This window comes from Tamandua tetradactyla, chromosome X, assembly GCF_023851605.1.
Source record: "Tamandua tetradactyla isolate mTamTet1 chromosome X, mTamTet1.pri, whole genome shotgun sequence".
NCBI lineage: Eukaryota > Metazoa > Chordata > Mammalia > Pilosa > Myrmecophagidae > Tamandua > Tamandua tetradactyla.
In genome coordinates this window covers 65,147,429-65,162,970 of record NC_135353.1, presented here as the reverse complement: position 1 = coordinate 65,162,970, position 15,542 = coordinate 65,147,429, and the positions used below count along the sequence as shown (strand labels likewise).

Sequence of the window (15,542 nt, the reverse complement as noted above, 5' to 3'; positions counted from 1 at the left end):
ATGTGTATAGCTGCCTAGTTGACAAGGGGTGGACTGTCATGGTCAGGTTTGTGTGTCAACTTAGCCAGGTGATGGTACCTGTTTTTCTGGTTGGGCAAGTACTGGCCTGTCTGTTGCTATGAGGACACTTCATAGAATTAAGTCATGATCATGCCAACTGCATCCACAGCTGATTCCATTTGTAACCAGCCAAGGGGAGTGTCTCCTTTAATGAGTGATGCTTAATCTAGTCACTGGGAGTTGGTGAGGATTTGGAGAAATTGGGGCACTTATGTACTGCTTTGGGAATGTATAATGGTATAGCTGCTATGGAAGACACTCTGGCAATTCTTCAAAAAACTAAATATCGAATTGCCCTATGATCCAGCAATACCACTACCCAGTATATACCCAGAAGAGCTGAAAGTAGTGACACAGACATTTGCACACTGATGTTAATAACAGCATTATTCACAATCACCAAAAGATGGCAACAATCCATGTGCCCATCAACAGATGAGTGGATTAACAAAATGTGGTATATGCATATAATTGAATATTATGCAGCAGTAAAACAAAGGGACATCCTGAAGCACATGACAAGATGGATGTGCCTTGAGGACATAATTTTGAGTGAAACAAGTCAGAGACTAAAGGATAGATATTGTATCATTCCACTTTTATGAACATGGTATAGGTAAAGTCAGAGGTTATAATACAGAAGAATATAGGGGTCCTAGAGATACACAGAAGCTAAAGATGGGTGAACAGTTAGCTAACGAGGCTGAACTTAAATATAAGGGTATAGATAGCGTGAAGGCAGTTCACATCTGGGTCTATAAGTAATATTACCATATTGAAGGTGACCATGATTGAAAGGGGCTGTATAGACCCAATTGTCCCATTGAATAACACTACAAATATGAATAAGTTCTTACATGAACTACTATAAAGGTATAGAACTTGTACAAAGACTGTATAATTTGGGGGTATGGGGAAAACCACTATTGCATATTATGAGCAATGTTTAACAGGAAAACTTTAACAGTACAACAACAATACCGAGGTAAATAATATGGGGAGGGACAAGAGTTAAGAGGAGGTCTGGATTTTCTATTTGGTAAGGGTGTGCTTATCAGTTCTTTTTATCTTGGAAACAATGAAACTATCTAAAATTGAGAGTTTTGATGGATTATTAACTTTGGACATTATACATGAACCCAGTAGATGAAGGTGGCTGAAGGACGCACTGACTGAGAAGTAGATTGGCAAACAATGGTGTATATGTATGACCGAATATTGTGCTGCTACAGAAAAGAATGAAGTTGTGAGGTATACAACATTATGAACGAACCTGTGGGACATCTGGTGAGGCAAAATAAACCAGAAACAAAAAAGCAAATATTATATAATCTCACTTAGAAAATACTTATAAGAAATTGGAGCCTAGATTGTAAACTCTTATAGCAGTCACATTTAGTTTGCAGTGGTAATTGTTATTTCTGGATTTTGAGAGGCTGTGCTATATATGTATAACCTGGTATTTAGAGATAAGAATGAAGCTGAGTGTGGACGGTGTGGGTCTTGGCTGAGCCGCTTCTCCGGTTGTCCCCCCTCCCCTATTCTCCTCCCTCCCTCCCTTTCCCTGGTCGCAGACTCCCTGACCCTTCCCTAGCCCCCTCCTGACCTTGGTGTCACAGGATTGGCCTCCTTTTCCTGTTTCCCCGCCCAGCCCCAGTGTCAGGGAAGGGGGCCTTGAGGATGGTGCTAGTCTCACAAACTTATTTCTCACTGTTCTGGTAAAAGGTGCATCCTCTGGACATTCCTGGGGTGTAAGAGCAGGCTTTGCATGATAAATCTACTCTAACATCCCAATCTCTCTAAGCCTCTGGATCCCCTCATCTACATTATACCAGGGCAGTTCTGGCATTTCAACCTCAGGTAATGTTGGCCACCTTTTGATCCATGTTTCAACCAACCACCCAAACAAGCTGTTAACACCTTTTCTAACTGCTCTAGCTATAACATTGAATGCAGAATCTCTGCTTAGTGGGCCCATATCAATAAATTCAGCCTGATCCAGCCTTATATTCCTCCCACCATTATCCCACACTCTTAAAATCCATTGTCACACATATTCCCCTGATTTCTGTCTATATAAATTGGAAAACTCACACAGTTCTTTTGGAGTATAACGTACCTCCTCATGTGTGATACTTTGTACCTCACCTTTAGGGGCCTGTTGGGACTTTAGTCTAGTTATAGGTCTAGAAGAAATGAGGGGTGGTGGGGGTGGGTCATGAAAAGAATTAGAAATATCTTCCAAGCCATTTGCTTCAGGGCTTTCATTTGCAGTTTCATCTGGTGAAACAGGATTAATCACTCTAGGGCTAATCCCTTCAGGAGGAGGTTGGGTGGCCAATTCCTAAAGGCAGGCTGGAGGTGGGGCAGCTATGTCCTCAGGGCAGACTATTACAGGGTTATCTAAAGAAGTCTCAGCATGGTCTAGGGTTTCAACCTCACCCCCAACATCATCAATCCATGTGTCACCATCCCATTTTTCAGGGTCCCACTCCTTTCCAATCAATGCCCTCACTTTAACGGCAGACACCATGCAAGACTGAGATTTCAGTTTACGTTGTAAAGTTGCTACTCTAACAATAAGATTCTGAGTCTGATTTTCAGAGATCTCAAGTCTACGGCTGCAGGAAATAAAATTTTCCTTCAGGATACTCATAGAAACTTCTACATCTTTCAGACGGCACTTAAGCTTCTTGTTTGAAGCCTTAAGCCCATCCCTTTCACCCTTTAATGTAGACAGTGTATCTAACAACAACCAACCAACATCTCTATAACTCTTATTTCTACAAAACTCTGTAAAGGTGTCAAAAACATTATCCCCCAGAGTCTGGCTTCGTACAAGCGAAGCATTAGGAGAATCGAATGATGATATTTTGACTATCTCCTTTGCCAACTCAGTCCATGGATTGGGAGTGTCATTCTGATTACGGGAATCAGAGTCCTTAGTGTCTCTGAGCCCAGTCAGAGTAGAAAACCATTCATAAAAACCCATTTTTAAGATTCTGTTCCTTAAGAACCACTCCTGGTACCAAGATGTATTAGTTAGTGTTCTCTAGAGAAACAGAATCAACAGGGAACACTTGCAAATATAAAATTTATGGAAGTGTCTCACGTGACCATAGGAACGCAGAGTCCAAAATCCACAGGGCAGGCTGCGAAGCTGATGATTCCAATGGATGGCCTGGATGAACTCCACAGGAGAGGCTCACCAGCCAAAGCAGGAAATGAAACCTGTCTCCTCTGAGTCCTCCTTAAAAGGCTTCCCATGATTGCATTTAGCATCACTAATTGCAGAAGACACTCCCCTTTGGCTGATTACAAATGGAATCAGCTGTGGATGTAGCTGACGTGATCATGACCTAATCCTATGAAATGTCCTTATTGCAACAGACAGGCCAGCACTTGCCCAATCAGATGAACAGGTACCACAACTTGGCCAAGTTGACACCTGTCCGTAACCATGACAGATGGCAAACCTATGCTACACCAGGGAGATACAGGAGACTGGATTGGGACATTTTTGGGTCATAACGGTGCTGTTTGGGGTGCTACATTGAATAAGGATGCAACCAAAGCAGCTACAGCAGCTGCAGATTTCACAGCCAAAGTGTGGGATGCTGTCTCAGGAGATGAATTGATGACCCTGGCTCATAAACACATTGTCAAATCTGTGGATTTCACTCAGGATAGTAATTATTTGTTAACTGGGGGACAGGATAAACTGTTACACATCTATGACTTGAACAAACCTGAATCAGAACCTAAAGAAATCAGTGGTCACACCTCTGGTATTAAAAAGGCTCTGTGGTGTAGTGATGATAAACAGATTCTGTCAGCTGATGATAAAACTGTCCGCCTTTGGGATCAGGCTACTATGACAGAAGTGAAATCTCTAATTTTTAATATGTCTGTTAGTAGTATGAAATATATTCCTGAGGGAGAGATTTTGGTAATAACTTATGGACGGTCTATTGCTTTTCACAGTGCGGTAAGTTTGGAGCCAATTAAATCCTTTGAAGCTCCTGCAACCATCAATTCTGCATCTCTTCATCCCGAGAAAGAATTTCTTATTGCAGGTGGTGAAGATTTTAAACTTTATAAGTATGATTATAATAGTGGAGAAGAATTAGAATCCTACAAAGGGCATTTTGGTCCTATTCACTGTGTGAGATTTAGTCCTGATGGAGAACTGTATGCCAGTGGTTCTGAAGATGGAACATTGAGATTATGGCAAACTGTGGTAGGAAAAACATATGGCCTTTGGAAATGTGTGCTTCCTGAAGAAGATAGTGGTGAACTGGCAAAGCCAAAGATCAGTTTTCCAGAGACAACAGAAGAAGAGCTAGAGGAGATTGCTTCAGAGAATTCAGATTCCATCTATAGTTCAACTCCTGAAATAAAGGCCTGAATCAGGCATAGGCCACAGATAGTATAAATTTATGGACTAAAACAAGCAAGCAGAGAAGTGCATCAGCCTTCCAGAGTTACTCTTACTCTCTGCTCAAGGCAAACATGGGCAGTAAATAATGGGGAATATCAATTAGCTCCAATGCTGGAACTAACTAACTTGGTGTTACCTGTAGTTAAAACTCTTAAGAGTATCAGAAGAACGCAGGTGGAGTAATGCTCTTGTAGTAACGACCAGCCTACTGTCTTTTTGAATGACTATGTGCAAGCCAACATCCAATTTCTCTTATTAGATTTCTTGTAGCTGTTTATGTTATTATGGAGAAAAATATATAATGCCCTATTTTTCTGACTTTTCCCTTAGAGCAGAAAGCCTTTTTGCTTTAGTTGTAAAGAAGAGGGAATACATGATAAAGCAATTGGTTTGATTTCTCTTTCATTGTATACTGCTTCTGAACATCTAATTGTTTTTAGTTATCTAAATAAAATACCTCTAAAACAAGAATGAAGCTGATCAAGTCGAGATTAAGGTAATTCAAAATACAGGGGTAAGGAAGACATTGTCTATATTTTACAACTTCACCTACTGTATGAGACCAAAGGAAGAAAGGTTTACTTTGTCCGGAAACAAAATTTTCTGGAGCACATTATCTAACTCAATCTGTCTGGCTAGATCATTTAAACAACCTAAAACACAGGGACCCCAGAATAAGAATGAGGGCCTATAACCCTGTACAGCTTAATGCAATGCCTGGATACATTCCAGACTATATTAAACAAATAATCAAAGAGTATTAGCAAAGTCCCTTGAGAGATGGGAGAAAATAATATGGAACCATTAAACTTTACCACTGGGGAACACCCGATACTGTGTCAAACATTAGGGACACCCAAATCAATAGGCCAAGCCCTTGCAACCTTGAGACTTGCTCTTGTAAACCTTATTTATGTAGTGGAAAAGTCTATGTATAGGTATGCCTAAGAGTTACTCTCAGAGGACCTCTTTGGTGACTTACATATGTCCTCTCCTTCTCTAAGTCCAACTCTGCGAGTGAAATCATTACCCTCCCCTTTGTATGGCATATGACATCCAGGGGTGAAAGTCTTTCCAGCAACATGGGAGATGACTCCCAGGGATGAGTCTGACCCTGGTACCATGGGATCAACAATGCTATCCTAACCAAAAAGGAGAAAAGAAGTGTAACAAACAAGGTATCAATGGCTGAGAGAGTTCAAACAGAGAAGAGAAGCTATTCTGGAGGTTACTCTTACATAAGCTTCAGTTAGACATTGCTACCTATCATAGTTTGCCAACCCCCAACAAAAAGCATTCCTGTCAACTCTAAAGAACACCTAGGGCATAATATGAGATTATTTAAATTTTCCATGCCCTAGGGTTACTTTCCAGAAACCTAAAACCTCCAGATGGGTTCCTAGACCAGATAAGCCCGGAAATACAGAGGACCAGTCTCTCTAGAACCTCAACTAGTTTCATCCTTCATCCCATATTATTGACAGTCACTTCCAACATGAAAAAGTTAGAATGGGAATAACCCGAATACCCGTAAAGAGTGGGAGAAAGATCAGAGATAGTGGATTTATACAGAGAAGGTAGGCTTTAACAAATGAGTATGAATGCTGAATTAGTATATTGATATTTCTTATAGTTTCCAGTGTCTTGGAGCAGCTAGTAGTAAAAACCTAAAATTGTGGAATGGTAACCCATATCAAACTCTGAAATGTGTTCTATAACTAATTATTGGAGTGTGCTTTGAAATTTATTGCTTTGGATATATGTTATTTTGCACACAAAAAAACAAAAGTTGAATGTGATGATAAATGCATAGATATATAATACTGTGAACCATTGATTGTACAGTTTGGATGATTACATTGTATGTGACTATATAATATATTCAGTAAAATTGCATTAAAATTAAAAAAGATCCCACCCAGCAATATCAAATGAGGATTAAAGAACTTGGCTTTTCTGGGGTACAGAACAGATTCAAACTGGCACACCTAGAAAAACTGTCCTTCAAAAATGAGGGGGAGATTAAAATATTTTCAGGCAAATAATCACTGAGAGAATTTATTACTAAACAACCATTTCTACAAGAAATACTAAAGGGAGCACTAGAGGCAAATAGGAAAAGACAAGAGAGGGAGGTCTGGAGAAGAGTGTAGAAATGAAGACTATCAGAAAAGGTAAAAAGAGAAAAAAATTAGATATGGTATATAAAATCCAAAAGACAAAATGGTAGAAGAAATTACTGTCTGTATAGTAATAGCATTAAATGTAAATGGATTATAATCCCCAATCAAAAGACATAGATTGGCAAAATGAATTAACAAACAGAACCCATCCATATGCTGTCTACAAGAGACTTACTTTAGAATGAAGAACTAAAATAGGTTGAAAGTGAAAGGTTGGAAAAGGATATTTTATACAAACAACAATCAGAAAAGAGTAGGCATAGCTATACTAATTTCCAACAAACTGGGCTTCAAATGTAAAACAATTAAAAGAGAAAAAGAAGGTAGTAAATGTTAATAAGAGAAATAATTCAACAAGAAGACATAGCAATCATAAATATGCACCAAGCCAGACTGCTCCAAAATATATGAGGTAAACACTGAAATTGAAGGGAAAAATAAACAGCTCTAATATAATTGTTGTAGACTTAAATCCCCCACTCTCATCAATGAATAGAACACCAGACAGAGGATCAGTGAGGAAACATAGATTTTGGATAATATGATTAATGAACTAGATTTAGAAACATTTACAGAACATGATACCCCACAACAGCAGGATACACATTTTTCTCAAGTGTTCATGAATCATCCTCAAGGATAGACCATATGCTGGGCAGTAAAGCAAGTTTCCATAAATCTAAAAAGATTTAAATTATACAGAACCTTTCTTGGATCATAATGGAATGAAGTCGGAAATCAATAACAGGCAGAGGGCCAGAAAATTCACAAATATATGGAGGCTAAACAACACACTCTTAAACAACCACTGGGTGAGGGAAGAAATTAAAAGAGAAATCAGGAAATATCCTGGGGCAAATGAAAATGAAAACATAGCATATCAAAATTGATGGATTGCAGCAAATGCAGTGCTGAGAGGGAAATTTATTGCCTTAAATGCTTACATTTAAAAAAGAAGAAATAGCAAAAATTGAGGAATTAACCATTCATCTAACTGTTCAACTACAGAATGGATAGCAAATTAACCCCCAAAGAAACAAAAGGAAAGAAATAACTAAGATTCGAGTAGAAATAATGGAATTGAGAATATGAAAACAATTGAGAAAATCAACTAGAAGTTGGTTCTTTGAGAAAGTCAATAAAATTGATGGATCCTCAGCTAGGCTGACAAAAAATAAAAGAGAGAGAAAGGATGCAAATTAATTAAATCAGAAATGGAAGAGGGGACATAACCACTGACTGCAGAAATAAGGGAGGTAATGAGAGGATACTATGAGCAATTTTATGCTAACAAACTAGACAACATGGATGAAGTGGACAACTTCTTAGAAAGGTATGAACAACCAACATTGACTCAAGAAGAAATAAACGACCTCTACAATCCAATCACAAGTAAAGAGACTGAATCAAACATCAAAAAGCTTCCCAAAAAGAAAAGTCCAGGACCAGATGGTTTCACATGTGAATTCTACCAAGCATTCAAGAAAAAATTAGAACCAATCCTGCTCAAACTCTTCAAAAATTTGAAGAGGAGGGAAAGCAACCTAACTCATTCTATGAAGCCAACATTACCCTAATTCAAAAGCCAGGCAAAGATATTACAAGAAAAGAAAATTACAGACAAATCTCTTTAATGAATAGATATAAAAAGCCTCAACAAAATATTTGCAAAACAAATCCAGCAGCACATTAAAAGAATTATACACCATGATCAGGTGAGATTTATTCCAGATATGCAAGGCTGGTTCAACACAAGAAAATTAATTAGTGTAATACATCATATAAATAAGTCAAAGTGGAAAAACGACATGATCATTTCAACTGATACAGAAAAGGCATTTGACAAAATTCAACATCCTTTCTTGATGAAAACACATCAAAAGACAGGAATAGAAGGGAACTTCCTCAACATGATAAAGGGAATATATGAAAAACCCACAGCTAAAGTCAGTCTCAATAGGGAGAGACTGAAAGCTTTCTCTCTAAGATCTGGATCAAGACAAGGATGCCCACTGTCACCACTGTTATTCAACATTATGCTGGAAGGTCTAGCCAGAGCAATTAGGCAAGAAAAAGAAATAAAATGCATTCAAGTTGGAAAGGAAGAAGTAAAACTCTCACTGTTTGCAGATGATATGATACTATATATCGAAAATCCTGAAAAATTTACAGCAAAGCTACCAGAGCTAATAAATGAGTACAGCAAAGTGGCAAGAATGAGAACACCCCCAAATCAGTAGTGTTTCTATACATTAGTGATGAGCAATCTGAGGAGGAAATCAAGGAAAATTTTCCAATTACAATAGGAACCAAAAGAATAAATTCAATTAAGTATAAAGAGCTATACACAGAAAACTACAAGAAATTGCTAAAAGAAATCATGGAAGACCTAAATAAATTGAAGGGCATACTATGTTCAAGGATTGGACCAAATATAGTTACGATGTCAATTCTACCCAAATTGATTTATAGATTCAATGCACTATCAATCACAATCCGAACAACTTACTTTGCAGAAATAGAAAGCCAATAACTAAATTTATTTTGAAGGGCAGGGTGCTCTGAATAGCTAAAAATACCTTGAGAAAGAAAAATGAAGTGGGAGGTCTCACTGATATTAAAGCATAATACAAAGCTACAATGGTCAAAATAGCATGGTACTGGCATAAAGATACATATACTAACCAATGGAATTGAATTGAGGGTTCAGAAATAGACACTCTCATCTTGGACAATTGACCTTTAATAAGGTGATCAAGCCAGCACATCTGGGACAGAAAAGCCTCTTCAATAAATGGTATTTGGAGAACTGGATATCCATATGAAAAAGAATGAAACAGGATTCATATCTCATACCCTGTACAAAAACTAAATCAAAATGGATAAAAAACCTAAACAGTAGAGCTAAGACCATAAAACTTTTTGAAGAAAATGGAGGGAAATATCTTATAAATTGTGTGATAGGAGGTGGTTTCCTAGACCTTATACCAAAGCATGAGCAATGAATAATGACATAGATAAATGGGATCTCCTCAAAATTAAACACTTTTGTGCATCAAATAACTTTGTCAGAAATGCAAAAATGTTGCCTATGCAATGGGAAAAAATATTTGGAAACCACATATCGGATAAGGGTTTAGTATCCAGAATAGATAAAGAGATTCTTTGACTCAACAACAAAAAGACAAACAACCCAATTAAAAATGGGCAAAAGACATGGACAGACACTTTTCAGAAGAGGACATAAAAATGGTGAAAAGGCACATGAAAAGATACACTGGCTATTAGGGAAATGCAAATCAAAAACCACAATGAGCTATCATCTCACAACCCACTAGAATGACCATTATAAAAGAAAAACACAGAAAACAAGTGCTGGAGAGGTTGTGAAGAAAGAGGCACATTTATCCACTGTTGGTGGGAATGTAAGATGGTACAACCACTCTGGAAGGCAGCTTGCCCATTCCTCAGGAAGCTAAGTATAGAATTGCCATATAAATTGGCAATCCCATTACTAGATATATGTTTAGAGAAACTGAAGGCAAGGACACAAACAGACATTTACACACTGATGTTTATAGCAGCATTATTTATTATTGCCAAGAAATGAAAACAACCCAAATATCCATCAATGGATGAGTGGCTAAACAAACTGTGGTACATACATACAATGGAATATTACACATCTGTAAGACAGAATAAAGTCATGAAGCATGTAACAACATGGATGAAACTTGAGGACATTATGCTGAGTGAAATTAGCCAGAAACAAAAGGACAAATACTGTATGTTTCACTAATCTGAACTAACATTAATGAGTAAACTTTGAGAGTTGAAGTTAAGAACACAAGTTATCAGGAGTTAGAAATAGGGCAGAGATTGGCCTATTGGTGCTGAAGGAATACAGATTGTGCAACAGGGTTGATTGTAAAACTTCAGAAATGGATAATACAATACTACCTGATTGCTGCACAATACTAAAAGTACACCGAAAGAAGCTGAATGTGAATATGGTTGAGGGAAAAGGGCTGGGGGCATGTATGAAACGAGAAGGAAATATAGAGGATAAAGACTGAGACAATATAACTTAGGAATGCCTTGAGTGGATGTTCTTGTTTGCTAACTGCCTGAATGCAATATACCAGAAATGGAATGGCTTTTAAAAGGGGGAATTTAATAAGTTGCTAGTTTACAGTTTTAAGACTGAGAAAATGTCCCACTTGAAACAAGTCTATAGAAATGTCCAATTTAAGGTATCCAGGGAAAGATACCTTGGTTCAAGAAGGCCGATGAAGTTCAATGTTTCTCTCTCAGCTGACAGGGCATATGGTGAACATGATGGTGTCTTCTGGCTTTCTTGTGGCTCTACAAAAAGGGACTCTCTCAAAAACGTTTCCTCTTTTAAAGGATTCCAGTAAGCAACTCCACCTTCAGTGGGTGGAGACACACCTCCATGGAAATCATCTAATCAAAAGTTACTACCCACAATTGGGTGGGTCACATCTCCATGGAAACAATCAAAATGCTCCCACCCAGCAATATTGAATGAGGATTAAAGGACATGACTTTTCTGGGGTCCACCACAGATTCAAATCGGCACAGTGGACAATGATGATAATTACATATACAAATATAAGAATGTTTTTCCATGAGGGAGAACAAATGAATGTCAACATTGCAAGGGGTTGGAAATGGATGGTATACAGGGAAATGTACAATCAATGCAAGCTTGGGTCTATAGACAACAGTAACATTGTCATATATTTCCATCGAATGTAACAAAGGCATTATACCAAAACTAAATGTCAACAAGTGGGGGTATGGGGAAGGGGTATGGATTTTTGTGGAAAAAAATGAAATGACTTTGTATAGATGATGGTGGTGAAGGCATGACCATTTACTTAGTTGAATTATAGGATGTGTGAATAAAACTGTTTAAAATGAATGGAGAGAAACAAGCGCTAGAGAAAATATGGAGAAAAAGGAGTTACTATCCACTGTTGGTAGTGAAGTTGAGAGGTACAGCCCTTAGGAGGGCAGTGTGGTGGTTCCACAGGAGGCTAGGGGTGGGGTTGCCATATGATCCTGCAACCCTGCTGCTGAGTAAGTACCTGGAGAAATTGAATGTGGAGACAGGAATGGAAATTTGCAAATGGTGTTTATGGCGGCAGTGTTCAAGACACACAATAGATGGAGGTGGCCTAAGAGTAGATCAACTGAGGAAAAGAAGGAGAACTGTGCTGTATACATGCAAGGGACTACTCAGTGGCTGCAAGAAGGAATCACGCTATGAGGAATGCAATTAGGTGCATGTATGTTTAATGAAATAGCAGAAACAAAAAGAGGAATATTATCATGCCTTAATCATATAGGCGAACTATAATATAAAAATCCTGTGGCCTCAGGGGCTGGCACGGGGCTTGGCCAGATGTGTTTGGTGGCCACCGCTGTCGGACACTCGTCCCACCCAAGGGTTTGGTGGCCCAGGGCTGGTCTGGGCTGGCCCTCACACAGGGTTCAGCCCTGCACCCACGCTCGCAAAGGGGCGTGAGTTCCTCAGTCTCCTAGCAACGGAAGGCTGGGCCAGGTGGGGGGCGCCGAGGCATGGACCAACTCGCTCCGAGGCCAACCGGATGACGGGCTGGAACCAAAAAAGGATTAGAAACCCAGAGCGTTGAAGAATGAGGAAATGGCAGACGAGGCGTTGGTTTTGCTTCCCCTTAAGGAGATGGTGTCTGGTGTATACAAGTCCGCGAAACAGGGAGAGGTGGAAAATGGACAATGCATTACTAAGCTGGAAAACATGGAGTTTGGAGTGGGACAAGGATTGACAGAAAGATTTACAGAAGATACTGCAAGATTCAAGGATGAGTTAGATATCATGAAGTTCATTTGTAAAGATTTTTGGACTACGGTACTCAAGAAACAAATTGACAATCTAAGGACAAATCATCAGAGCATCTATGTACTTCAAGACAACAAATTTCGCCTCCTTACTCAGATGTCTGCAGGAAAACAGTATTTAGAACATGCATCTAAATATTTAGCATTTACATGTGGCCTAATCAGAGGTGACTTATCAAACTTGGGGATAAAAAGTATTATAACAGCTGAAGTGTCTTCAATGCCTGCCTGCAAATTTCAAGTGATGGTATAGAAGCTGTAGAACATATTGAAATTCAAGACTTCAAAATTGTAAAGAGATAAATTATTCATGTATAAAGAATTTCAGTAGCAATAATTTATTACATTGTTGGAAGTTTGTATTAGTAGAAGCTATTGCTACATTTTTTGATGAATGATGCACTTTTAAGCACGAGTAAGGTTTTTTTAAAAAATCGGTTTAGCACAGACCAAGTTAAAGCAGATAATGGGACATTCTACCATTGTATACACTTTACTGATCTTATTTAGTAAAACCTATGTCCAAGAATCAGACACCAAGACATAGGACCCTTATTTTAAGCATTTTTATTTACTTAGAGTGATGTGTATTTATTTAACCCAGATGGAGAAGGAAAACTCAGGGTTTGTTGAATTACCATTAATAAAAGTATGCATCAACCAGAATCATTTGTGTTAGGATTAACAAATGTGAAGTATCTGTTTGTTTTAATTATTCAAAAAAAACACAAACTTTACACCAAATTGAATGAAACTTAGTTTTTAATGTTGCTTTTAATTTTTTTCTATTGAGAATTTTTATACCTGTATAAGGATTTCATATGTCCATTACATATACATATTATTACTCTATATATCTGACTGGTTAAATTAGTTAAAAACTTAATTTCACTTCAATAGATTTCAATCCCTGAAAGCTCCTTTAATGTAATAAAGTGAAATATAATGTAAATGTATTAGTTTAAATGTGAATTCAGCAGCTCTATCGCCAAAGAGCGTAAGGCATGTTGGAAATGATTTTTATACTTCTTGATCTTTGTAGGCCCTTGACTTTCAACTTCTCTTTCTGTGCGTGGAAGTGCTGATGAAGGTTCTTCCATCATTAAATTTATTTCCTTATTTACTCTTCCCCTAAAGAAGATGAATGGATAATTGTTTTAGTCAAACTGATATTAATTGGGCTATATGTTCTCAGTGGGTTGGGGTCAGTGCTCAAGTAGTATGTCTCTTTTTAACTACTCTTACACTTATAGGATGTATCTATGTTACTTGTGTAGTGATAAGGCTAGGGCTTTTTTTATTTATTGTGGAAGGAGGCCTGTCCATCTCCTCTCTACTCTCTCTTCTCTTATAAGGCAGTGTTGCTAGGTCAAGGAACTCAGATCTGCTTAATCCTAACTTAGTTCTATAAGACACCGGAGGCAAATTTATTCCTTTTTGGTATCTGCCTCATCTTTTTTCTTCTGGTGCTTATCGTTTGATTCAGATTGACCTTTAATCATATTCCAATGCCAGTCCCATTCTTGAGATTTGAAGGTAAAATAGAGAAGGAGCAGAAGCAAAAGACCTTTACTTAACTTAATGATCTGGCCTGAGTAGATATCTCCAATCCAGTTTTGTTAGAACTGTGTATGCTGAAGTATCTACACTTAGATTATTAAAGCTGTACTTTTTTCTCATTTAATTATTACCCTTGTGCATATACTGATTTGACAGGGAACTCTGCAGATGGGAGTGATTGAAACATCAAACAAGATATTTTTACTTACTGGGTTCTCTGCCACAAATATGGCATATTAAGAAGAGCAACTCCTTATAATAAAAATGAGTGAAATTGTACTTAAAAACATGAAATAAAAACTATAGAAATTGCTTTAGTTACATAAAAGAAAACTAAGTGTAGAGGCTTACCATTTCCCTTTCATAGAAAGGTTCAGTATTATAAAGATGTCAGTTTAACTTAATTGATTTATTAAATTGAAGTAATCTTGATTCTCAAATAATGTGGAAGAAAATAGTTTTTTCAGACTTTGAAAAAAAATTCAGAAAAACCCTACAAAATATAAATATAAAGTTCAGTGATTAAAAAGGATAATAATGATCCTGTAATTGCTAATATATGTGAGTAGATCAAAATGGAAAAAATAGAGAATTTCAACATAGACAAAACAAGCATAGTATATAGGAACTTTTTGTGTGAGAAAGATGGTATTTCAAATCAATGGGTTTGTTAGACACTGTTAATTGCCTAGCCATCAACTATTTCCTTCTACTTTCCTTGTTGACAGAGTTCCATTTTTGTTTTGGTATTGAGTATTGACCTTCTCTGGCCTTGAGCTGTAGCATACAGTGCTTCACTAGTTCCAGAGAGGGTGACTGTTGATAAGGCATAAGCAGTGATGGTAATTACTTTATTCATGACCATTTAATGAAGATCTGGCTGAGACAAATGGGAAGTCTGAAGGCTTTTAGGGAAAGTTTTTGTTGCTCTTAAAAAACTGGATATAAGATAGGGTTTTGCCCCCTCTCTGCTTCTCAGTGAAGAAGTGTGATAAAGACGTTTGAAGCAGCAGCCATCTAAAAACTACAAAATGGCAAGCACAAGGATGAAAGCCATTACATGGAGGATAGCAGGATCCATGGATAGAAAGCACCTTTATTGTGCTACTGAATGAAAGAAGCCTAGAATTGTTTACTTTCAGACTTTTTGCTAAGTGAGATAGTAAATCCCTTATATTGTTCAATCCAAAATTAAAAAAAAAATTCTGTGAACTAAAGTTGAGAGCATGGGTTATCAGGTTAGGACCTATTGTAAAGGGTCCTAGATTGTAAGCTCTTACAGCAGTCACATATATTCAGGAGTTGTAACTGTTATTTCTGAATTCTGAGATACTGAGTTATTTGTATATAACCTGGTTGTTCCCTGAAACTTTGGGTATTTACATGACACCTGA

General features: G+C 37.7%; 1 protein-coding gene and 1 pseudogene across 2 annotated transcripts; both read left to right on the top strand.

The window, feature by feature from the left end:
• The first annotated feature begins 3,534 nt into the window (after window positions 1-3,534).
• Window positions 3,535-4,954, top strand: LOC143671411 (serine-threonine kinase receptor-associated protein pseudogene; annotated as a pseudogene).
• A 7,419-nt stretch (window positions 4,955-12,373) lies between these two features.
• On the top strand, window positions 12,374-12,841 carry LOC143671480 (trafficking protein particle complex subunit 6B-like). 2 transcript variants are annotated; one of them, XM_077146652.1, is made up of 2 exons: window positions 12,374-12,638; window positions 12,723-12,841. In XM_077146652.1, the coding sequence occupies exons 1-2, from the start codon at window positions 12,374-12,376 to the stop codon at window positions 12,839-12,841; spliced, it is 384 nt and encodes a 127-aa protein (XP_077002767.1). The 2 variants fall into 2 exon arrangements, with proteins under 2 accessions (XP_077002767.1, XP_077002766.1); XM_077146651.1 differs by having other exon boundaries at window positions 12,374-12,841.
• Window positions 12,842-15,542: the final 2,701 nt, after the last annotated feature.

What these genes read in the sequence shown, in the direction of transcription:
- LOC143671480 (XM_077146651.1), top strand. Translation starts at nt 12,374, where the DNA reads ATGGCAGACGAGGCGTTGGTTTTGCTTCCCCTTAAGGAGATGGTGTCT.